The sequence below is a fragment of the Erithacus rubecula genome (assembly GCF_903797595.1).
Source record: "Erithacus rubecula genome assembly, chromosome: 6".
NCBI classification, from domain to species: Eukaryota; Metazoa; Chordata; class Aves; order Passeriformes; family Muscicapidae; genus Erithacus; species Erithacus rubecula.
Window position 1 is genome coordinate 11,450,852 of NC_136688.1, and position 24,807 is coordinate 11,475,658.

Below are 24,807 nucleotides of genomic sequence, written 5' to 3' on the forward strand. Positions count from 1 at the left end.
ACAGCTCCCCAAACCAGGGCTTATCATGTTCATATCTCATTAAAAATATCCAAGACCTGCAATTATCAACCTCAAGGTGCTTTGCAACACGGGAAAACTCCTGGTGGGCTCTAAGATAAGGCCCCATCTCAGGGTGGCTGTGATTTTTTTGCAGCCCATGGCTGCGATGAGGCAGCTGCTCTGGAATTCCTGGAGCTGGCCCAGCAGCGAGTGTGACCCACCATGCAGGAGAAGCGTGCTGTCCAGCTGATAAGGAAGCGTGCATCAGCAAATACGGTTTGTTTATCCCATAAAAACCACTTTGGGGGAGTGCAAGCAGAAAGAGGCCGGGTCTGCACTACACAGATAAGAGCTCTGACCAAAAGGACGACCAAAGGTCGCACCAGGCTCCTGGAAACTCCCAAAGAGAAGCTTTCAGTGGGAATGGATGACTAAGGGAATTGCAAAGGGCTTCTAGAGGCTTTTATCTGTGTGCTACCTCTCCAAATCCAGCTCAGCACTTCACTCATTTGTTGTTGCATGCTCTGATGAATGTGCTCTGGCTCGAGGTAGCCAAAAACCCCACTGCTGCAGCTGGGACCGACTGCCCGCCTCGTTAACAATCTCAGCTAATGACCTAAGTAAAGTGTGTGCAGCTGAAAAGTGAGCTGCTGTCTGGGTTGTACACATGTGGGGTTTTTTCAGGTCAGGAAATACTCAACAGCAGTTTTCTCCAGGGATGCCTCATTATTCTCCATGTTCCTCAGGTAAAGGAAGATCTCCTGAGCTCGCACACAGAGCAAGCAGGGTCTTGGCACTTTCCATGGGATCATGAAATATTCCTGCAGCCCCTGTCAGTGGGGCCTTTCACACATCCCTTAGGCCATGAACCATGTCAGGACACTGGGAATTACACGCAGTGAAGACACTGGAATTGTGTGAAATTAGAAATAATCCTAAGTTAAGTATTATGCCTTTCTATGCCATCCATGCTCTCCAGAGTAAATTAACTTTATTTTTCGTACTTTCCTAGGTAAGGTAATGTTTCCATTTGTAGTATCTTCTATTTGATTTATGTGAGAGGATGATATGAATTGAAAACCAACTTGGAGCTAAGCAAAGCTGTGAAAGAATAAAACTTGCCTATGCTGGTTTGTGTCAACACGGAATCTTTGATCTGAGGAAAAAAAGCACAGTCTATCAACATTGCTCTCCAAGTGGGATTCCAAGCTCTCTGAACATACATAAATCTTTCAGACCTGTTTTGGAGCTAAGAACCTGAGACAAAAAGATTTGCTAATAACCAAAGACAAGCCTGAAGCCACCTTGACGCAGAGCAGGGAAGATGGGACATGGCTTTTTGATAACCTCAGGCAACTGATGCCAGCAAAAGCATCCACGTGGGAGATGGTCCAGAAGGATGAAAGATGATTGCAGACTCTAGTTGCTTTGTTAGCACCAGATGAAGTCCATTGGTTGATTCCTGGAGGTCCCCTGCATTTCATTTGACTGTGGAGCTACCAAGGCTAATTTACCACCCTGTAAGGTTTGAGAGGGGTTTTGTTGGTTTATTCTGAGTCTACATGGCTGGAACAAGGCCGGGATTTTTTCAGCTGTTGTTTCATTGTGTCAGGAGGCAGCTCCAAGCTGTACTTTGTCAGAAACCCCAGTTAAAATGTCCAACAAGCTCCCTTGCAATACTTAATTTATTCACACAGGCATTTCCCTGAAGTTCTGGCCCTGATCCCTCTCTGTCATCTCTCACATCTCATCTGAGATTCATTCTTGGGAAGCCTGAAGATGCAATTTGTTATTAGTTCACATGCAAATCCCCCACTGTTCAAAGGCTGAACTGTCTGTATGTTTGTATGATTCACTGGAGTCACCGCAGGATCGTACAGCTCCAGTTTGGATTTTCCTATCCTGCTCCTTCCGTGCTCTTTGTTACAGTCACTTCTGGTGTTCTGGCTAATTTTGCACAATCAGATTCCCAAGCCAAGGTCACTGACTGGTTATTCCTGTGAAGCCCTGACCTTATTGCATCTTTGCTACACCAAAGAACAGACCCAATAGGAACAGAATAATAACAACACAAATTTTCTGGACCTCAGCTTCTTTCTTCCTACCAATTCCTGCCTCCTTCCCTCAGTCTCACATACTATTGTCCATTTAGAGCAGTAAAAAGCTCATCTTATGAAGAGCAGACCATTCCCCAAAACCTTAGCACATTAGTTGAATTTCCAGAGACACTCAGCACCCTGTGGTGCTGATCCCCAGTGTGTAATTTCATTAGATTTTCAAGACTTAAAAATAAATGAAGGATGCTAAAAGCCTCATCACCTCTCACAGATTATACACAGGACTCACAGAGCAATCTGAGCAGTTTTCAGCCTGATAAGTGCCTCTGATCTATTTGGTCATTTGGGCTGCATGGCCAGTGATAATGGAAGAAAAATTAGGCTCCACTATTAAACTGGAAAAGAACCTTTATGTCTAGGCTGAGCCAGAAAAATTCCATGATAATTTACTGATGCCACAGTTTCTGCAGCTGTCAGTTATTTGATGGAGGATGCCAAGGTTGCTGTGGGTAAAACATTGAAATACTACAATTTGTAATGGTTTTATGTTTTCTTTTTATTTATTTATTTATTTTTTTTCTTCATTCTCAGCAACAGATATTTTTGTTTTACTACGTTTTTGGTTTTGTTTTTTTAATAATTGTTAGGGTATCCATTAGGAAAGTAAAATGTCAGTCATTTCTACACTTGAGGAGCCTCTGGCCTGACCAGGGATGATCATTTTTATAACTAACTCCTATAGCTCCTCCACTCCATCTTCTCCACTGCCTAAGCCCTTGAGTTACCAGCTTGGATCTATGCAAGTGCCAGAAGCAAAACTATCCAGGCTTTTGGCAAAACCTGAAAGACATAAAGAATTACAGACCCTCTCTTGGCTCTGCATGATTAGATTTTTAAGGGCCACAAACCCAAGGACAAACATAAAAATATAATTTTATTAGCATTTAAATACACTTTTGCTATTGTGTTTTCTTCTCTACGGGGAACTTTACAATTATAGAAATTATAAAGGACAAAAATCACTTCAACAGCTAGCAGTAGTGCAGTCATAAAACCACCCCCTTGTTCCTTTCCAGTTCTTATTTGACTGGTGCTGCTAGGACAATGGATTGTTTCATTAAAATCCTACTGATACCTGAAAAAGAAGAGCGAAAAGAATTTCTAGTGTAAAATTATGCAGAAGCAATAATTCCTTCTTTCATGTTAGAATATTTGACTCACTGAAAGTGAGGGACATCAAAAGAATAGTATCTATTGTTTGTGCAGCTGTCGCACATTGAGTGGTTTTTTCCTATAAAATGTGATCCTGAAGGTGTAACACTTCTTGGTTTGTTTTGATGATATTCAACTCAGTAAGTTTATTTTCCCAGTCTGTTTTGCCCACATATTATTTAGATCACTAAGAAGCTGATCCTGTGAAAAACAAACCATTCCCTGACCAAACCCCCTTGGCATATAAATTGAATTTCAAGAGACCAAGGGCTGAGTTCTGAGGGCCGAATTCTGAGGGCTAAGCTTTCAATTCTACAGACTGAGCTCCGAGAGTCGCGTTTTGAGTCCTGAATATGGGGGCTGCTCCGGTTCGGAGCTCTGGGGCTGATTTAGGAGCTTTGAGGGGCTGATTTCAGAGTTTTGAGGGGCTGAGTTCTAAGGGCTGACTTGGGAGTTCTAAGGGATGAGTTGTGATTTAGGAGTTCTGAAGGCTGAATTCATAATTTTGAGGGCTGAATTCTGAGGGCTGATTTCGGCGTTGTGAGGGCTCATTTGGGACTTCCCAAGGCTGAATTGGGTGTCCTGGGGGTGATCTGGGAGCTCCGAGGGCAGATTCGGCAGCTCCGAGGGCAGACCCGGCCGCTCTGAGGGCAGATTCAGCCGCTCCGAGGGCAGCCCCGGCCGCTCCGAGGGCAGATTCAGCAGCTCCGAGGGCAGACTCAGCCGCTCCGAGGGCAGACCCGGCCGCTCTGAGGGCAGATTCAGCCGCTCCGAGGGCAGCCCCGGCTGCTCCGAGGGCAGATTCAGCAGCTCCGAGGGCAGACTCAGCCGCTCCGAGGGCAGCCCCGGCCGCTCCGAGGGCAGCTCCGTCCCGGCAGCTCCGAGGGCAGACTCGGCCGCTCCGAGCGCTGATTCGGCAGCTCCGAGGATGCAGCGGCCGCGCCGCCCCCGGCAGGCGCTGCTCCGCGGAGGGAGGTGCGGTGGGCGGCGCGTCCCGCGGACGTCTCGCAAGATGGCGGCGCCCCCGGACATGGAGCTTTCGCCAGCCCTCAGCCTAGAGCTGCTCCCCACCGACCCGCTGCTGCTCATCCTCAGCTTCCTCGACTACCGGGATCTGGTGAGGTACGGGAGGCCCGGGGGGATGGTACGGGAGGCCCGAGGGCACGGCAGGGGCGCGGCTCCCCGGGCTGTGCGGGGAAAGGGTTTGCCTGGCTCTGGAGGAGGCGCTGAGGGGAGGACACGGCCTGAGCACCCTTCCCTTCCAGCAGCAGCGGGCTTTCCCCCCTTTCACCTTCATCTTTCTAACAAAATGAAATGTTCTGTTTTACTGAGAAGGTGGTGAGGCCCTGGCACCTGCTGCCCGGACGAGCTGTGGCTGCCCCGTGCCTGGAAGTGTCCAGGGCCAGGCTGGCCGGGCTTTGGAGCAGCCCGGTCTAGTGGAAGATGTCGCTGCCTATGGCAGCAGAACTCATTGATCTTTAAGGTTCCTTCCAACCCAAACCATTCAGTGAATCTGTTTTTCTCTCCCCCATTATGTGTTTGTACCTAAATGAAGCTGTAAGTAAATTTGTGAAATTAATATTTCCCCGAAGCTTGTGTTTCTACGGGCAAACAAAGGATGGTCTTGCTGCTAGTAAATGTATTCCATCATTTGAGGAGAACCAAACGAAACGAAATAGGGTAAAAAACTGGAATTAAAGTGGCAGGTGCTTTTTGGGCTTCGTGGCTAAAAGGTTGTGAGTCATACAATGAAGATACGAGTGTGGTTTTGAAACCTCAGCAGTCAAGTGCAAGGTTTGGCAGTGATTGAAACCACAGTGTTTAATCAAAGAGGGAGGAATAAGTGTAAGAAGAAAACAGAATATTACCAGAAATGCCAGGCTTTTGTTTTTTTTTTTATTACCCCTAGTAAATATTAGTCAAGAATGATAAGGATATCAGGGAGAATTCTGTTAGGATATCAACAAAAATGACATTAAGCATGAGCCAAAACTATAACATATGTTACAGTTTTTATGGTGGCCCTTAGACATTTGATCATGTGCCAACTTTCCCCTTGTTTGTGTAATTAGTGAGAATGGCTTTAATTGCACTTTTATCACATTTGAAGCCACATGTTCCTGTGATGCTGTGATGACTTGCTCCCTTCCAGAAATTACAGGCTTGATTGATAAACACCAGTGCAGTAGATTTCCACAAGGGCTTTTTGACTTCAGGATATTTCAGTTCCCTACCCCCCAAAAATATAAAAAATCCCCATATAATGAAATTCTTGCACAGTCAGATGTCCAGGTGTTTGTGAATGTGTTTGTGAGGATGTGAATGGAAAGGGTAATGTCAGGGAATACAGGATAATCACTTTGTTGAGGTTGATTTTGAGATACAATACTAGTTTAAACAGTTTATAAAACCCCAAAAAGCAATAACTGGAACCTTGTTTGGTCCCCTCATTTGGGGTATTTAGATGTTAATCACTGCCTTTGAAGTGAACACTTGGCACTGTAGAACAAGCTACCAGAGGAAGTGATGTTGCCACATCTAAATTGATGGTGTCTTTTGGAGACTTTCTTCAAAGTTTGTTTTTTAAACAATGTAAACTGGAAAGTAAGTTTGTAATACTCAAACTGTATGGTTTCTGTAGCTTATTGTGGAAAAGATAAGGCAGAGCCTGACCAGCCAGATCAAAAGGGATTGAAATGATAGCTAGCCTGTGCTACTGGGTGCTTTCCACTGGTGGAGTGGAGTTATGCTGGAATCTTTCAGGCACTGTTTACTCTGGTGTGGGTATGCAGGGTGACCTGCTTTACAGAAGTACTTAATTGCTGCCACTTTCTTCAGTGTGTGAAAGAGTAGTTCATGACTTAGACAACTGTGATTATGAGCTTTAACCATTGTAAGCACAGCTCTAAAAGCACAGCTAAATCATTTTCAAACTCTGCATTTATTTCATGAGAGTGTGATGTGTGATACAGCATTTCTCCTGTTTGTTTTGCTGCAATCACATTTAATGATTTTATATTTATAGTTGCTGCTATTTGAATCGAAGATTAAATCAGCTATCAAGCCATGACCCACTGTGGAAAAGACACTGCAAAAAATACTGGCTCATTACAGAGTAAGTGGGATTGTTTTAAGCTTTTTTTCCTATGAAAATTAATTTCTAAGAGATGTTGCTCAGCTGATTTTCACTCCATCTTACATCCAAGTCATACTCTCAGCTTCTCCATAGCTGAGAAAAGCTGAGTAATGAAGGATATGAATTAGCTTTTCACCAGCTCTAAGGTTCACTACCAGACAGAGTTCTGTTCAGAAGGCACTCTGTGTAAAGCAGTATTGTTTCTAAATTTTCCTCTAAGTACCCCAAATGTTTCCTAATTCTGTTCCAAGTTGCTGTTGAATAGATGCTGGAATTAATTGAGTTTGTGTAGCTTCACATGGCACGGAGTGTTCCTGGGTTAATGTTATGCCAAAATAAAAAAAAAGTTCCTGCCAAATAACAAACACTAATTCCTTGGGTTTAGAAGACTCTTCAAGCTGCCATCTGAACACATTTTCATCATGTCCCCTTAGGGAGGAGAAAACCCGACGGAATCAGGGCTGGAGAGCCATCTTCATCAGCACCTACTCTGATTTAGGAAGGTACATCCAGTACTATGCCACGCTGAAAAAAGCCTGGGATGACCTGGAGCAGTACTTGGGGCAGTGGTGTCCACGCATGATCGGCTCTTTGAAAGGTACCTGGCACATCTGGGAGTAGCTTGGCTCACCCAGCCCTGCCTGTTATTAAGCCTCATGCTGCTTTCATGAGAGGTGTGTGCCTTAATTAGCAGAGTCCTGAAAGTCAGGTAGATGTGCTGTCCCTTCCTTGCAAACACAGGCAGAGTGTTTGCCCGGTTCCTGCTGATCCACAGGTTCTCTGACATCAAGGTGATATTCTTCTAGTGACTGCTCTGTCTTTATCACACTTTTACGTTCCTATGACCTGTTGTTGGTTATTTATATATAGTTAACTCCATTGCTTCAAGGACCTGCTGGTGGGATTTTATTTGTGAGGTTTTCTTAAGACCTCATTAAAACACTGTCACATGAAAGCAGACGTTTTAATCTGAAGCCAAACAAAAAGAATGTTGTTAGGTTTTATTTTTTTCTGTAGGTCTTACAGTGGTCCAGTGCTAGAATTTTTTCCTTTTTTTTTCCTCCCCTCCAAGATTCTATTTTCAGTTTCAGTTTGTATTTTAATGCTTGAAGTACTTCCCGTTTTCTGGGTCATAAATCACAGCTACTGAGTTTGGGCTTTTCTGGTATAGGAGACAAAAAGGCTTTCACATTTTCAGCTGCATTTCAGTTTTCTGGATTAAGCTGACTTTTAGACCATGATGTCTAATTTAACCTGTGAAAATGAGAGACAAGTGATCTCTTAAGAGACAATATTAAGAGATAATCTGTCTCTTTCCCATTTAAATCTTGTATTTCTTTTGTTTACTTGGATAGTGCTGGATTCTTATGTTTTGCTGAGTATTTTTCAAGATATGTGAAGCTTTTATTTATGTACAGAAAGACAAAAACAAATTTCAAATTACTAATTTCCACTGTTACATAATGATGGCAGGTTTTAGGTAAAATTTAGGCCATTTTCATACCATTTGTATTGTTTCAATGAATTGTTAATTTATGTCCTGTTAATAAAACAGACAATGAGTATGAAAAGGGTTTAAAAAAATGGATTGGAACAGACCACAGAGGCCACCCCGTTGACTTTAGCTGGAAGTGAGGGTATTGGAACTCCCCTGAAATGCATGTGGAAATGTAAGAATAGGTCTTTTCCACCACTTTGTGTTGTTGATTTGAAAATCCCCCTTTTGCAACCCATTTATTGCTTCAGATTCCAGGTGAACGGGGGCTGCAGCCAGCATTTCTGTGTCACTGAACCGGAAACTGAAAGAAGTAACCCTTAGGGTGATGAAAGAGTAAAATCAATACAGCCTGAGAGCTGTAACTGGGTCTCAGTTATTAGCAGTGTTGTGGGGAAAAGCTTCATTCCACTTTATTTGCTGCTTTCAGGCCTGTTGACGTTGCACTGGACTGAGATTGCTGCTGTATTAAATAATCAATTATAGTCAACGTTTTCCTTTCAAATTTATCTGCTACTTGTTGTGTGCCACCCAGCATACAGTAAAGCCCCAGATACTGACCTGAGTCCACCTTGGTTGGATGAGGGCATTTGTAGATTCCATGCTTAGTGTTTGAAATACCTGAACTGTGCTTTCTTTTCCAGAGAGTGTGAGGGAGGAAGATCTGGATGCTGTGGAAGCACAAATCCACTGCAAACTGCCCGATGACTATCGGTGTTCATTCCGTATCCATAATGGGCAGAAGTTGGTTGTTCCAGGGTAAGGACTGAAAGCTACTTGCCAAGTATTAATTCCTTTTGTATTTCTTAGACATTTCACTTATTAAAAGGTGAAATGTTCCTGAAGAGGATAAATGAAGAATTTAAATGTATTGTGACTGAGTCACCACTTAAATGATGCTTCCAGAATTGGCTGTCTTCTAATTTTGAAAGTAATTGGAAGTCCAGTGTGGTTTTCTAATTGCTCAAATTACTCTTATATTTCCCCTTTTCCTAGTGAGAACCCTTGTCAGTTTTTTGCAACAACTCTAAGCTTCCAGCTGTTAGACTTTTAATCATAACACTTCAAGTTGCTCCCCTGAAGTTTGGCTTTATATTACAGAAGTAAATTAGCTCCTTGCACTCTTCAGGCTTCATTCTTTAATAATTCTTTTATTCTTTGAAATGATTAGGGAATGACTTAAAACCAGTTAGTCATACTAAGGTAGAATCAAATTTTCAGTTCTGCAAATTAAGTTTTCTCAGTGGAAGCTTTTACTATTTTATGCAGTTTCTGCAGTGAAAAAGTCCCTTTTACATTAAGATGAGAAGGATGATGACCAAAGTTTCTGATATTTCCACTGTAGAAAAATTAGGTGTTTGGAGAACCTGGTGAAGTGCTGCAAACATAAGCAAAAGATGGAAAACTACAGCAAATCTTTGCAATGTCTGTAGGGAGGAATGCACTCATATTGTTCTGCCAAAGCCTTCACTCATAACAAAGGTGCAGCTTTCTCCTATTTGAGTGTTTTATGGGCAGAAGGGATATAGGAAACTGCTTTATGAAACCATAAGGGTGATTTCTAGTTCTGTTTTCCAGGAGAGACTTTAAAAATTTTTAGAGAGGAAATAGGTGCCCTAGTTCTATAGATTTCAAATGGTGCCCTGCAGGTTGTGTGCTTCTTCTCTTCCCACTATTTCACTCCCAGGAAGCCTCTACTGTAATGATGTGGCTGTGGAGGAGCTGCAGGAGCAGACAGAAGGCTCTGGGGAAGTCTTCCAACTTGGAGAAAGGCTGCTAGGGGAAGGTGGGGGGATGAATACTGGGAAGATCAAGGGTAGGCAGTGGAAGTTTGTGTTAGATCAGAAACAGAAACAATGTTGGACTTGTCCTTGTCAGATGCTTCAGGTTTCTGTGTTGGGATGTTTGCACTGTTTCTATAAAACGTGCTAATTCCAGGCCAGGCTTCCTAAGGAGAAAGGGAAATGGAACCTGTTGCCCAGGATGGGATCAGCTTTTAGCATGCTGACATGTGGCAGCTTGCACCTGAGTCACTGCTTTCATAACACCAGTGGGAGCTCAGCATCTGCAGGAATTTACATCTCATTTGCCTTTCCCTGGTGTTCCCAGCTGGAAGTGTGGGTGTGGAGTGTACACTCAGATTTGGGTGATGCTTCCCCAAAGCTAGAACTAATAACCTAGTTCAGCATATTGATATTCAGCCTGGATTTCACCTCAGTCTAGTATGCATCTAGAGCATTGAAAGCAGCAGTTCCCAAAAGATTACAAGCCAGCTCTGCCTTGTGAGTGATGTCTCCTGTTCCCATTCCCTGGTTTTGTTCCCAGCCTGATGGGAAGCATGGCTCTGTCGAACCACTACCGCTCCGAAGACCTGCTGGACATTGACACGGCAGCCGGCGGCTTCCAGCAGAGGCTGGGGCTCAAGCAGTGCCTGCCCCTGACCTTCTGCATCCACACTGGCCTCAGTCAGTACATGGCCCTGGAGAGCGTGGAGGGACGGAATAAATACGAGATCTTCTATCAGTGTCCAGTAAGGAAGATGTGTTTCTGTTTCCCTGTGTGCTCCTGTGCTGACTGGTAGTGCAGGAGCCTTAGTGGGAAGTTGAAGCTGTAAATTCAGTGATCATGGGAGCACTCATGGGGACAGGCACGTGAGTATTGCGTGTCTGAGGATCTGACTGGGACTAAAATGATGTGTCAAGCAGCCAGATTTCAGTTTTAGTGAATACAGGGGAAGTGTTCCCTGTGTAATTTAAATTTTAGCCTTGAAAGTCCAATGCTCTCTAATACATCCTTAAACTTCTTTCCCTTTCAGGACCAAATGGCTCGCAATCCATCTGCTATTGTTATGTTCATTACAGGTAACACTTTAGATTAAGTATTCAAAATAAAATAGTCATTGTGGGATTATCCAAAATATTTAGAAATATTCCACTTGGTTTAATCTTGGCTTACCATGGAGCAGAAGTTCCATACACAGCATTTCTCTTGGCATTTTGAAGGTGGCAGGTAAATAGATCCACTTCCTCCATTCAGAGCTACTTTATACAAGGTTTACATTTTGTGGATTAGCAGTAGAAAGGAGGATAATAAACTTGGAGTCCCTTAGAATTCCATAAGATCAAAGGACAGCACACACAGCTCATGCTCCAAGGAAGAAGTGGTAAGTACACTTAATCTAACAGGAGTGGGAGTACTTGATAACACATCAGGGAAGGCAAAGATAATAATTTCTTGGTAGCTCAGCTTTAATCCAGTTTTGAATCACTAATATTGACAAACGGTTGAACTCTCTACTTTTCTATTGAACTCTATATTGCAATGCTTGGAAGATTTATGGCTGAGAAATTCTTGTGCAGAGAGCTGGTATGTGAAACTCTCTTCTTTGAGAATTAAATGTGACAGCTTGAGTGTCTGCTTAGCAGTCAGGCTGTTCCAAAATAATGGCTGTGGGTGTATGAAAAGCTGTTCTCAGACAATGGCTGCAAGTGTAAAAAATCCCAGAAGGACATACAGCCTTAGTCTTCTGAGGTTGTAGAGGAGTGCAGAGTGTGTGTCTGATTTAAACCTCTTTGAAAGGAGAGGAAATTCGACAGTGGTCCTTAGGAGCTTTCCATATAGAATCCAAGTGATGAGACAGCACTGAAGACCCTGATTATAATGTTAAATACTTAACTAAGACATTCTTTGTTGGCTATGTCGTTTCTGGAGGATGCACCCTGAACTCTTTAGTTCTTAATTGGTTTCTTCAAATTATCCTTGTTGGTAGAATGATCTGGAATATTGACTGAGTCATCTCAGTAAGCCTGAGAGTTTTTTATAAAAAATAATCAAAGCTTTAAACGTTTTCCTTGAAGTATTCACTGTAATGTGCTTAGTGGTAAATTTGCCCATCCTTAGGAATGCTTTTCTTCCTTGGCATCTAGGTACATCTTACTTGGAATGGTTTACATCCTATGTAAACAAAGTTGTCACTGGAGGTTATCCTATCATCAGAGACCAGATTTTCAGGTATTGTGACTGGGATTTGTAACCTCAGTGCCAGGTTTTAGTGCTGCTTCTTGGATGCTTGCCTCTCCTCAAGTAGTTTTGGGTATCTGATACAAAAGCTGGTGGTGGGGAGAAGGCCCATGAAACTGCTGAAAATAAACACATAAACCAGAATGCTTAAAGCAGCTTCATTTTTTTAACCAGAATCTTCAGATCTTGTAACTTGCATTAATGTGACCAGATTTTTGCATTATAAGGTATCTGAAGTTTAGCAAGCATCATGATACTTATTTTGTGTGCCATGAATATGCTTTTGCTGCAGGACTTTTCAGAGTTACTAAAAACCCAAATGTTTCAGCTAATTGGTCTCTTGAATATGTAAATAAGCAGGACTTGTTCTGGTGTTTGAGTCTTCATGCACTTGCAGTTTCTTCTAAATACAATTACGAACCTTAATTCTGTCAAACTTGGATGCTGTAGAACCAAGTCCTTGGATCGGTAAATAAATTTGCTACTAGAGTTTCTAGGTTGTTTTTTTTTTTTTAATATAATGACACATCCCTATTTAAATAAGTGTTATATTAATTATTAATAATAATTAACCACTTTGTGTGTTTAGTTTTCTGTATTGAATGTACAGAGCTGTCTGCAGAGTTAATGCTCTCCTCTCTATAGGTATGTGCATGATAAAGATTGTGTTGCTACCACAGAAGATATCACTGTGTCTGTGTCCACCTCTTTTCTACCTGAACTCAGCTCTGTACATCCACCACATTATTTCTTCACTTACAGAATCAGGTAGAAATAATTGAATTAATTCTTAAAATGCAGGATTGACCTGTGGAATATTCAAAGCAGATTTATGCACAGCATTCAGAAATGTTCTGAAATTAACAGGAGGTGCACAACATGCTGTGCTTTTTAATAAAATAATACTTAATAAAATCATTACTTGGTCAGGTGCACAAAGTACCAGTCAAATTGGTAATTGCTAAAATACAGTGATGGGTGGTGGAAAGAAGTTACAAGCAGCTGTTGTGATTTAGAAAAGGGTAAAAGATGGATCCTGCCAACTGATTTGGGTCACCTTAGCAGGTGTTTTCCCAGTCTGCTTGGTGATCCCAAGGGTACTAAAGCATATCTTGAAAGCAATGTATTAAGTATGTTCTTTGGCTTCTAGAATTGAGATGTCCAAAGATGCCCTTCCTGAGAATATCTGTCAGCTGGAGAGTCGATACTGGAGAATAACAAATGCCAAAGGTGATGTGGAAGAAGTTCAAGGTCCTGGAGTAGTTGGTAAGTGAAAAATTACTGGAGAGAGTATTTAATGTTCTTGTTATTAAAATTCTGTTATTTTTCTGTTCGTTGGGTTGTGAGTTTGTATCAAAATGAGAGAAAAAGAGATGTGTCTGTCTGTTTTGGCTTTCAGGTTGTTTTGTAAGGGGTGTCTGAAGCATCCTGCTACTTAACCCCTTTCCAGTTTTTGTTAGTGTCAATAATTGCTGAGAATCAATTTATGCATCCACTGAAATACAAATTGATGTGCTTGAGTCTGATGTGGAGTGCAAGTCCTTCAGCAACTGCTAGATGGTAGTTCTCCATCAGTCCTTACTCTTGTGATGTAATGTTTCACCCACAGGAGAATTCCCGGTTATCAGCCCAGGGAAAGTCTATGAGTACACCAGCTGTACCACGTTTACCACAACCTCTGGATACATGGAGGGCTACTACACCTTCCACTGCCTTTCCAACAAGGACAGATTCTTTAATGTCACAATCCCTAGGTTTCATATGGTGTGTCCAACCTTCAAGGTGTCTACAGCATGAACGGTAAGCAAAGGTGCAGTTGGCTAAAACAAACCCAAAATTATAAAAATTACAAAAATGACAGTGCTGAATGGTATATTCATATTGCTGATTCCATACAAAACATGCCCCATGATTTAGAGCTCCCCACTGGTGCTTGCAGACATGGCATTGCATGAGCTGCTTGGGTTTCAGAGCTCCCTCCTTGGTGGGAGCCCACTCATTAATTTTAGCCATAATAATGTATCTGCTCTATTCAGACATGCTCCAGTTAGTGGCAGTTTAAAAACCATAGAGTCTGTGATGTGCATTAGTTCTTGCTGAAAGTGCATTTCATAAAGTCACTTAATGACTTTGCAAATCACCAAGATACTTCACTTGCTGTTAATTATAGTGTAGTTGTAGTTTGGAGGTTGTGGGTTAATTATATCATTTTTCCCTTTCCTTTGACACATTTAGAGAAGAGCTCTTGATTAATTTTATCCCCAGTTTTTGTGCAAGCAGTGAGGAGCTGTGAGCTTTCCTCAGGAGCAGGCAGCTATTTGCACACTGATAGGTTTATCCCAGGATTTCAGACACTCACTCCCAGTGGCTCCAACAGTAGGTGCCAGCAGATGTCGTGCTTCTAACAGAAAATGACATCTTGCTCACATTTTTGGAAGTTGCAACTGCCTTCCTGTCTAACTTACTTCTCTTCAGCTGTTTGGAAAAATAATCTTTTCTGTGTTGCTCCACCCCTGTTTTGAAAGTAGTAATGACCCTTTTGTTTCTAAGTTACTTTAGTAAAATACAACCTAAACCACCAAGAAAATGGGTACAGCTGAGCTCCTGAAGTGTGGCTTTACATAATTGTATGTATGGAATATTGAAACCAAATGGATCCTTAGGAAGTGAAAGGTCAAGTAGTTCTGCAAAATGACCCTTGTTGCCAAATAACTTTTGTTTTAGACATAGATCACAATGGAAATGAGCTTCAGCTTGGTGTGATAATGGAGCCCAGATTTTTCCAGGCAGTTGTTAGTGCTCTCTTACAATTTACCGGAAGGGAAGATTTAATTAAACTTGGGTGTGTTTTCTATTAGGCGACAAATCCTAATGAATCTGCAGTGGATGAAGACCAAAATTCCACAGGCACTGATGACTCCTGAGATCCACATAGAGTATTGGACATTGCTGCACCCTCTGGATGCTGCCCATGTCTTACTAATGGGATTTTCTCCCAAACAAACTGTTTGCATAAGCTGAACTCTTTGGGGCTAGTGCATAGGAATATTTCTGACTGTTGTAAATGAACTCTGTTGCACATCAGGACAACTAGCATGAATGTTGGTGCCAGTTCTCATATTCATTAGAGTATAACTTATATTTTCCTGATTTGGAAGCAGGGGAAGAGGGAAGAAAATGGGGAGAGAGAGGAAAAAGAAGGTGTTTGGGCTTTGTTCACAATTTTCTGAGGTGTCAAACAGCTTGATAGTCCAAGGTACTCATATCTTACATTTTTAAAGTATTGCCTACTTATGATCATACTGAAAATATGGTGTGCAGATTTGGTTTATACAAATTATTAAAAGGGTGTATCCTGTTGTCCTTTCTTGTGAGCTTCTGCTCTGGATATCTGCTGCTAAGAATGAAACTTGCAGTTTGGTCTGAATGTCCCATTTGGGTGAGATTAGGTGCTGTTATGCTATTTGGTTGTTTTTTTTTTTTAATTAGCACAGTAACAGCAAAAAATTCTGGTCATCAAAATGTACGAATTAGGAGTGAAACTGGCCTTATTTTTAGACAATCTCTTGTCAGCTGGATTTTATGCTAAGTGACTCTGACTGGAGAATGCCTCTGGGAATGTAGTGTCCATGCATAATCTGCCACTTGTTAACTAAGGAATTTCTCAATGACTACAGAGTATGGATTTGTAAATATGTTCTGAGGGTTTTTTCCCGTTACATGATGTTTGCTGATGTCATAGGTGACAAATTTATGTTATGTATCATGTTTTCCTGAGCCCTGGATGGATTTTTGTAACTGAATAAAAAATAAAAGGGGAAAAAAAAAAGGAGGCTGGCAGAACAGCAGACGACTAGAAAATTTATATTTAAGAAAGTATCTGTTTGCTTTATAATTTTTATTTTGTTTCTGTTGTCATTAATAAACAATTTAACTGCCTCTTTTGTTCTCAAGTACTACATGGGACTGTTTTTGCCAAGACTTGAGCAACAATTTTGTGACCAGCACTGGTGTAGTCAGTTCTTTCTTTTGACAGAATTTGTAGGTTTTATAAGGTATATTGTGGTTCCAGCTCAAATTTTCCAATATTGACTAATTTCCAGATTTCTCTTTTTTTAAGTCCAGGTATTGGATTCATCATGTGCTCAGGTTTCCCTGGTGCATTTTCCACAGTGGCACAAGGTAGAAAAACAAACATTGAGTCTGATCCCTACAACAGTCCTTAGGTGAAACATCTCCAGACCCAAAACCAGCTTGTGTTGTCCCTCACAGGCATCACTGAGTTGCTGGAGTATTTCCAAAACACGAGGATTTGTGAGGATTGCCACACTATTACCTGTGAGGGATGAGAAACTTCCACAAAAGTTTTGTCAAGGATCAGTACAAGGTTTTAGTGGAGCTGGAACTTACAGCAGGGCTTGTCAGTGCACTGTGTATTTCCCAGGACAGATAACTGTCAAGGCTGGATGCCATTCTTGGGAAGTTTCCTCCAAGGATCTCTATGTTCTAGTGCAGTGGAATCAGCTCAAGGCCATGGGACTCTACACAGCAACTCTACATTGGCAACTCTTGGCAACTTCATTCATTTTTAGGGAGTGGTTCTGAGCTGGAATTCTTGCTTTCTGTGGGAGAAGTCAAGATCCAGTGCTGTGCTTTCAGCCCAAGTGCTGCATTGCTGGGGTTTGAGCCTCAGCTGCTGGTGGCAGAGGGGTCTGGAGTGAGGAGAGAACCAGGCAGGGAATTGAGGGATTGCTGCTCCTTCCCTGAGCACGAATGCGTATGTAGCAGGCAAAAGGGTGTTTCTTTGCTTCAGGTACCTATTTTAGCACAGGATGTGCTGCCTGGAGCTGCCAGCAGCCCTGTAGCTCCACATGATGTGCATTTGAAAATGGGGCTGAAGCCAGTGGCTCTCCTCACCCCTGCCAAGAGGTGTCAATCATGGAATCGATGTGAAATGAAAAGTAAAGGAGCTGGTGATGTGCTGGTCTGTGGGAATGTTCACTGAGCAGCAGGAGAGAACTGAGTGGAGGTCCTGCTGCTGCAGACAGCCCCTCACTGCTCTGGGTGAGCACAGGCATGGGGCAGGCAGGTGTCACTCCAGTGCATCCAGCTGCCCAGCACTTCCTGCAGTCACTGGAATCACAGGAATGTCCTTCCCTTCTGCTGCTATCCTGCAAGCTCAGCCTGAAGTTCTGCCACCTTCTCTCGACTCAGATCTGACTCTCATGCTTGGTTAGGACTTTACCTGGCCAGGTAAAACCAGCCTTGTTGAACACCTATGGACTCAACTTATGGTGAAACTGGCACATCCAACACAAATATGTACCTGGCTTGTCCTTTTTCTGTCCTTATGCTGACAATCTCTTTATAATTGCTCTGTAGGATTCCTTCAACATTTCTGTGGGATTTTGCTGGCTGAATGGTTTCATGGAGGGGACCTTTGGCCATGATTTCTTTGCCATGACTGCATCACAAGGAGAAAAACAAGTGGTGTTCCAGCCAGTGGAATAAAAAAAAAAAAAACCTGAAAGTTGTTATGCAAGTTATTCCAGTGTTCTCATGCTGGTTTTATTTTTTTCTGTCATTGTTTAATTTCTCAAAATTTATGCAAAGAATTTAAAATTACAAACTCAGGTTAAGTTTGAAATACCATTTATCTGTGTGCTCTGTTGGAGGGACTCTTGCCAGATTTTGGGAAAGGAAAACAGGTAAATGTTTAGCTGTGGCTGAAGTTCCATGTTCCCAGTTCCTTACCAAGTGAATTAATATAGGAAATTTTTTTTCTATCGTATTAATTGAGGAAATTCTCATTTAATAAGCTGCATCAAATAATCCACAAGCATCTTACATCTCTTTGTTTTTATTTATAGCTTAAACAGAAGCAAAATCTTTTAGACATAAGGTCACATGCTTAGCTGACTGTTAATCAACACAGCAGGAGAATCTGATGTAAGTTCTAGGTGATTTGGGGTTTGCTTTAGGTTTAGTGAATAAATTGGCAGTTTAGGTGGAGTAACAAAAATAAATCTAAGAATATTTGTGAAATATTTTAAAATATGGTAATTTTACAGGTATTTCATATTATCAAGTCAGCACTGAACTTTTTTTTCGAGATAGCATGGATCTAAGTATTAGTAAAATACTTTGTGGACCTCATTTCTATTGCTGTTCAGTATTTTCCTCGGTTGTGAATGTTTAAATCTATATTCATGTACCTCTGGAGAAATGTGCCACTTTCCACCTCTGGTTTTTCCTTTGTGTGTTCTAAAACTCTTCACTGTTTTCATTAATCTATTAATTCATACCATGAGATATCTAGGGAGACCTTAGAGCACCTTCCAGTACCTAAAAGGCCTCCATGAAAGCTGGAGAGGGACTTGGACAAGGGCCTGGAGCGACAGGACAAAGGGGAATGGGTTTTAAGTGGCAGATGGTGGGTTTAAACGGGATATCGGGAACAAATTATTTAATCAGAGCAGGGTGCGGCCCTGACACAGATTGGCCAGGGACGCTGTGGCTGCCCCATCCCTGAAAGTGTCCAAGGCCAGGTTCGATGGAGCCTGGAGCAACCTGGGCTAGTGGAACGTGTCCCTGCCCATGGCAGGAAAGAGACGGTCGTGAAGTTCCCTTCCACCCCCAAGCATGCCAGGGTTTAACCAAAGCGGCGCTGGCCCCATGGCGTGAGAGGGAAGGTGCCACAGGCATTCCCGGCGTCCTTCCCGGCCGGAGCGAGCTCGGAACGGGAGGCGCCCCACGCTCGGCCCGAGGCAGCGCTTGCCCCGCCCCGCCGCGCCCCGGAGGCGGCACCGCCAGGACGGGCAGCACAGGCAGAGGCAGCTTCGCCTCCTCGCTGCCCGTACACGCCAGGATTTGCTTGGGGAAGGTGAGCGGGACAAGCCCGGAGCAGCGGCGGCAGCGCCGGGAGCCCGGCGAGGCCGAGCGGTGGCGGCGGGGGGGGCGCGCGGGTCCCCGCTGTGAGGGAGAGAAGGGAGCAGAAAGCCCCGGGAAGGGCGGCTTTTCCCGGGAGCTGCAGGAGCGGGGAGCAGTGGCGTTGCGCGCTTGGCGCGGGGCAGTGCGCTGTGGCCGTCTCCGTGTCCGTGTCCTGAGTCACGGCGGCCGCACCGCAGTGCGCTGGCGGCGCGGGCCGGGGCCGGAGCGGCCGCGCGCGGGTGGAGCGCGGCCAGGAGGCGCCCGCTGGGGTGCGGATCGCCGCCCCTTTCCCGTTCCTTCCCCTTGTCCCCCATGCTGTCATTCGCGATGACAACTGCGGCGGGTCTTGTCCGCCTGCCTCCTCCCAGGTGGGACTGCAGAGAAATTGTTGCACAACCGGGCACGGAGCCTTCCATGCTAGCATTTCCTGTTTCTTGTCATTGAGATGGGTCGTATGCCTGACTTGTAAGACTAATTTAGACAATTTAGCTTAGGAAATGTTTTTTCCTTTAATTTCTTTTAAGCCATGTTGTGAGTTGCTGCTTATATATACAGTAGTTGATTTTCAAAGAGTGGCATTTCCTGATATCTCACACAAAAACAATTGCTCATTTTCCGTGACGTAGATTCATAGAATTACTATTGTTTTGCTGGCTCTGATGGTTTCTATTCATCTGCCTAACATTTATGCTGGTCATGACTTGGTGTTGCTGAAAGGCAAAGCTGTTTTTGTCTGCTGACACTTGGGTGCCTGAGGACTCCTGGAAGATGGAGAGATTCCCAGGGTGGTTCTGTTTGCTGTCCAGGATGGCTCTTGCTGTAACCACCAGAATTAACAGCACTCCTGTAGATCCACATCACCGTGGGACAAGCCTCTGGTCTTTGAAAGGCTTCTTGCAAAGTTGTTTACCCTAGAAAATAAGCTCACCTTGCACATTATGGTTCTGTTTTTCATAGTTTCCTCTGTGCTCAACAGTAAGTCATACGAAGAAGACAAAAAGGAGAGCAGGTTGGTTTTTTTTAGTCATTATATGGGGTTTCTTAAGGTTATTTTGGATAGGTTTGGGTTTTTTGTCAGAAAAATTAGCTAGACTTAAGGTTGAGAAGCATTTAAATACTTTTTGCTATCAACACATCTTTTCAAGTCCACAGTCACTGGGAGGAAAAAGCTCCATCCTAGCATGGTTAAGATCTGCCATGCTAAAATCGTATAGTTGCAGGCAGAATTAAGAGCAGTGACTGTTTCACTACAGTTTAATCAGATGTGAAACTTGTTATCTGAATACCTTTAATATTTTGGAACTTTGAATGCCACTTGGACTTTAAAAACAAACACAAATCATGTTCTCCTAGCACAAGTATGGTCCTTCTCTCCTTGCTGTGTCTGCTTGATACCTGCTTGTTATATCCTACTCTGCAAAAGCAGAAGTTTTTTTAGTAGGGGCTGTGTTTGGAGTTCAGAGTCTGTGTGCAGAAATCTGTCTGAGAACTCCTGCTTTGGAGCTGTACATGTTTAAAAAACTCATCATCTTCCCATCTCACTGCTGCCTATGGATTGCAGCAGCCATGGAGACCTGAGCCACTGCTGCAGGCACTTGGTGAGATATTGCCTGTATCAGTCCCTCAGTGAGAGGGACAGGTTTTGGGAGAGGGCAGGCACAAGCTCCTGTAGAGCAGCCAAACCTAAAGCAACTCCATGAGAGAGGAGAAAGGAGAGCAGTCTGGCTCCAGGGTTACTGGGGAATTGCTGAAAGAGAAAAAGCATTTGAGTCTTTTCTTTTTGTTAGATGCATTTGTAGCTGTGAGAAATTGGGAGGCCTGTTGAATGGTGTAATCAGAGAGGAGAGAGGAGACCCATCTGAGCCTGTCAGGGCTCAAATATCAGTTCTGAGAATAAAAATTCTGTTCTCAAAATAAAAATCCTCCCTTGGAAAGTGCGGTTATTTTTCTCTCTTGTTTCCCTGTTTTTCCTGGCCAGTGCTTTCAGTTTTATACTGAAAGAAGTCTTGCAACCTCCGTTCATCACCAGGCACTTTACTTTTAAATAGCATAAACTTGTAATACCTCTTTATGCCCTCAAATTAGGGAAGAAGCATGACCAAGATGAACTGCATCCTGCTGACCACCTGCATTATTCTGTTTGCTTTTTGTGGCTCTGGTGAGTAGAAGAGAGGGACTTTGTGGTTTAATGTTATGATGGAGGCTGAGAAAATCATGGAAAAAAATGCCAGAGGGAGGAAAATCAGTGAGAAAGACATGGATTATTTAATACCACTGTGGGGAATGGCAGTACCATCAAAGCAGGGCTCGGTTTCTGTTCTGGTTGTCTTGGGTCAGGAGAGAGAATTGGGGGCAGGATGTGGTGCTGCTTAACCCAACAGAAAACTGGCATTTTACTGCTAGAAAATGGGATTCCTCTTGTGTGAATTGGAAACTAGTGTGTAGTATGAGAGGGAAAGGAGATTGAGTTTAAAAAATGGATAGAAAAAGTCTCTGCTGCAAGTATCTGTCATCTGGAACACAGAAAAGGCAGTCTTCAAGAGCAGATAAAAAGAGTAAGCATTTAGTATCTTGTGCAGGCAGATAATGGGCGTTTTTAAAAGTGACATAAATACATGCTTCAAGATGTGCCTATCAAAATTGCCAGCCTCAATTGGTGCACTGACATAAGCTTGTCAGTTTTAACTGAAGTCTTGAATTTAACAATTTTAGCTGAAGTCTTGAGCTTAATAACCAGGCATATGTTTTGGGACAATTAGATGCAGATAAATGAGTCTTCTTGCTTTTTGGGGTTTTTTGTTTTTTTAAATGCTGATGCTGCTGTCTCAGTAGTTTATTACTCAGTGAAGATAAACCCTTGTTGTCTTAGGTTATACCTTAAGATGTTACCACTGTGACAACAGCCCTACCCTGTGCAGGACCAACAGCACCTGCCTAACGACTGAAGACTCTTGCTTGCAGTTGAAATTTGGTATGTACAGTGTCCCACAGACCTAAAATAAACCCACTTGGATCAGCTTTCATTGCCTGGACACCTCTAATCTGGCCCGAGCATGCATTTCTCAGCTTCGCTCAAAGGGAGCTTGCAAATACTCTTGAAGGTCATGCTTATATCTAAGCAGTGATTTAGATAGGTGAGTTGTAGCTGTACAAGCATGTACATAGATGGCTGTATATCCAGATTTAAAAAATAAACAGGCAAAAACCCACACAAGGGAGCTAGGAAAAAAAAAAAACAAACAAAAACCAGACAGCATTGAATTTAAAATACAGTTTGTTACTCTTTGAAAACTGATGAATGATGTGTAGCCCACAAAATAAAGCTGCAGATGAATGGCTCAGTCAGTAATGAATTGACACTATTAAAATAAATTCTCTTCTTCTGAGGGTGAAGTGATTTCTGTCTCAGGAAGGACATCTTTAACTACATCAGGTTGCTCAGGGACTGGCCTAGAATGTTTCCAGGGATGGGACATCCACCACCCCTCTGAACAATCTGTGCCAGTGTTTTACCACCCCTATCTACTCTTCCTGCTCTGTCTTCTGCACATCCTGCACTGAGAGCCTTGTCAAGTGCTGGTTCAGGCTGCTCAGGGCAGTGCTGGAGTCCCCATCCCTGGAGGCATTTAAAGATGCCACGTGGATGTGGCAGCTGGGGACATGGGCTAGTGGAGGGCTTGGCAGTGCTGGGTTAAAGATTGGACTTGATGATCTCAGAGGTCTTGTTCAGCCTAAATAATTCTGTGAAAGCGGGCTGAGCTGGCTGGTGATGCCAGTCTGTATTTCCCAGTGGGTGAATTGGATACACACTGCAAAATTCCTAGTGAAAGCAAATTTGGAAACTTCTTAACAGAAGCAAGTACATGGCTGTGGCAAAAACAAAACTCTAGGGGGGCACAAATGGCCTGTGGACTACAGGCCACAAGACTTTACCAAAAGTGTCTCTTCTGGGGTGGGTGAGAGGCCAAGCCCAGTCATCTGTCCTTGAAATTTCATGTTGAATTCTCATTCCCAGTTTACTACAAATTTGGGGGCACATTTTATTCCTTATTTGCCACTGCTGTGCAGTGCTGTGGATGGTACTGTAGTCAGACTTCCCACTCTTTGTTCAGAATATTTCTTGGTAAGAGATTTGTGCTGAGTTTGTGCAACATATTTCTGAGTGTGGGGTTGAAGAGCCAGACCATGCAGCTTCTGCCTCCCTTCACTATCCCCCAATGCCGTGGCAACACAGACCACAAGGCCTCCATCCAATTTCTGTGTTTACACCATGGGCCTTGTCACAGATTGGGCTTTGCCTTCTCCTCAGTGTTTTATTCTCTAACAGTGGCAGTCTAAGCAGTGCTTCTCTCTCTGTACCAAAAACGGTGTTACTGTCAATACTCTCCTTATTTGTTTAATTTTTGTTTTGTTCCATAGGTAAATTGAGAACTTTCTCCTGCTGGAAGTCATCCCAGTGCAATGTGAATGAAATTGCTGGTTCTTTTCTGTTGGATAATTTTGATTTCTTTTGCTGCCAACATGACCTGTGCAATGAGAGTGCAATTACTGGGGTTAACAAAGCAGCATTCAGTATTGCTGCTGTAATGGCCGTGTTATGGATGCTCATGTAATAATCCTGATTTGTTAGCTATCCTTTTGAGATGAAATTACATAAAACCATTTAAATTTTTTCTATATTGCATATTTTCACCTCCTGTCCATAGACAGAAACATTCCCTTGTAATTTTAAGTTGTTTCCCAAGGTTCTGTCTGTTAAATCACTGTCTCCATTGATGGGAAGGACATGTGTGTTGTTACCAGTTATTGGGTGTTTTGATCTGTCCCTGTTCATGAGGAACAGCTCTTGTGAAGTCATGTTATCTTCTGGAGAACCTGGGCAAACTCCAGTGGGTGATGTGAAGGAGAAGGAACACTGCAGCTTTGCTGCTGGAAACTGTCATTTTTCCCTTGTCCCATAAACTGTCATTATTTTTGGTTGGCATTTCTGCGGATTTTGATTTGTTTTGCTTTGGATCTTCCTTGTCACAAACCAAGCAGTGGATTTGCCCTCATCACAAGAAGTGTTGGATCATAAGTGTACCTTGCTGCAGTCTTTGTGATGAATATGGAAATATTCAGTTTCAAGTCATGTAAACACTTTGTTCCCACCACTGTACCTTTTTTATTTTCTCTACAGGCCAATGATATAACCTTGTCAAGTGCTGTTATTTTGGGAGAAAGCATCTACATTTCTTAAACCAAAACCAAAATACTGCTAGAAGTGAGAAACACGTATCTTTTTTTTTTTTTTAATATAGATATATATATTTCTCTGAGCATGTAGACAACGTGTGATAGCTTTTTTTTTTTTAATTTCCCTTGTACATTATCCATGCTTAGGATTTTAATTGAGCATGTGCTTTGCACTGAGTATTTATTGGTATACTGAAAATCGATTATAAAGTGCTAAGGAGTTGAGATGCAATGGCACAAGTAGGTTACTTCCCCACCTAGTTAGCTTTTGGGTTTTGTTGAAAACAGCTACGTGTAAACTTAACCCTTCAAGCTTCCACCTAAGAGTAATAAAATCTTACAGAACTTTATTTCCATAAATGCCAATGCACAGTATAGGTGTGTATTTATATAGCATGAATAAAACCTGCTCCATCTGTAGGTGTGAGAGGTCAAATACTGAAATACTTAAATTGCTCTGCTCTGTGTGGAGACAGACCTTGGGACATCTCCAGTACCTGGGGACCCTCTCAGTCCGTTGGGATGCCAGATCCTCCTTTTTCTTCTGGAGCTGCTGGCATATCCCTGCCAGAGTTGTGTCCATTGCCAATGGGCTATCCTCTTGCTGAGGACCCTCGCTTGTACTCTTGACACCAGCAAAAACAGTGACACAGTGACACCAGTTCACTAGTCTCAACATGGCTGTTGTTCCAAATCCCCAATGTATTCCACAATGTACCTTT

General features: G+C 42.9%; 2 protein-coding genes across 2 annotated transcripts; both read left to right on the forward strand.

The window, feature by feature from the left end:
- The first annotated feature begins 4,065 nt into the window (after positions 1–4,065).
- On the forward strand, positions 4,066–15,859 carry FBXO3 (F-box protein 3). Its single transcript, XM_079310081.1, has 11 exons — positions 4,066–4,391; positions 6,295–6,384; positions 6,840–7,003; positions 8,545–8,659; positions 10,226–10,430; positions 10,716–10,761; positions 11,827–11,911; positions 12,566–12,688; positions 13,071–13,186; positions 13,530–13,720; positions 14,779–15,859. Exons 1-10 carry the CDS (start codon positions 4,198–4,200, stop codon positions 13,715–13,717), a joined length of 1,326 nt encoding a protein of 441 aa, XP_079166207.1. The 5' UTR covers positions 4,066–4,197; the 3' UTR covers positions 13,718–13,720; positions 14,779–15,859.
- A 2,866-nt stretch (positions 15,860–18,725) lies between these two features.
- LOC306804018 (CD59 glycoprotein-like) lies at positions 18,726–24,133 on the forward strand. Its single transcript, XM_079310082.1, has 4 exons — positions 18,726–18,803; positions 20,936–21,008; positions 21,720–21,821; positions 23,270–24,133. Exons 2-4 carry the CDS (start codon positions 20,945–20,947, stop codon positions 23,461–23,463), a joined length of 360 nt encoding a protein of 119 aa, XP_079166208.1. The 5' UTR covers positions 18,726–18,803; positions 20,936–20,944; the 3' UTR covers positions 23,464–24,133.
- The last annotated feature ends 674 nt before the right edge of the window (positions 24,134–24,807 follow it).

Coding starts and splice junctions, on each gene's coding strand:
- FBXO3 (XM_079310081.1), top strand. CDS start 4,198: ATGCAGCGGCCGCGCCGCCCCCGGCAGGCGCTGCTCCGCGGAGGGAGG. Junction 4,392..6,294: donor GACTACCGGGATCTGGTGAG/GTACGGGAGGCC, acceptor TTATATTTATAG/TTGCTGCTATTTGAATCGAA. Junction 7,004..8,544: donor CATGATCGGCTCTTTGAAAG/GTACCTGGCACA, acceptor TTTCTTTTCCAG/AGAGTGTGAGGGAGGAAGAT.
- LOC306804018 (XM_079310082.1), top strand. CDS start 20,945: ATGACCAAGATGAACTGCATCCTGCTGACCACCTGCATTATTCTGTTT. Junction 21,009..21,719: donor GTTTGCTTTTTGTGGCTCTG/GTGAGTAGAAGA, acceptor TTGTTGTCTTAG/GTTATACCTTAAGATGTTAC. Junction 21,822..23,269: donor TTGCTTGCAGTTGAAATTTG/GTATGTACAGTG, acceptor TTTGTTCCATAG/GTAAATTGAGAACTTTCTCC.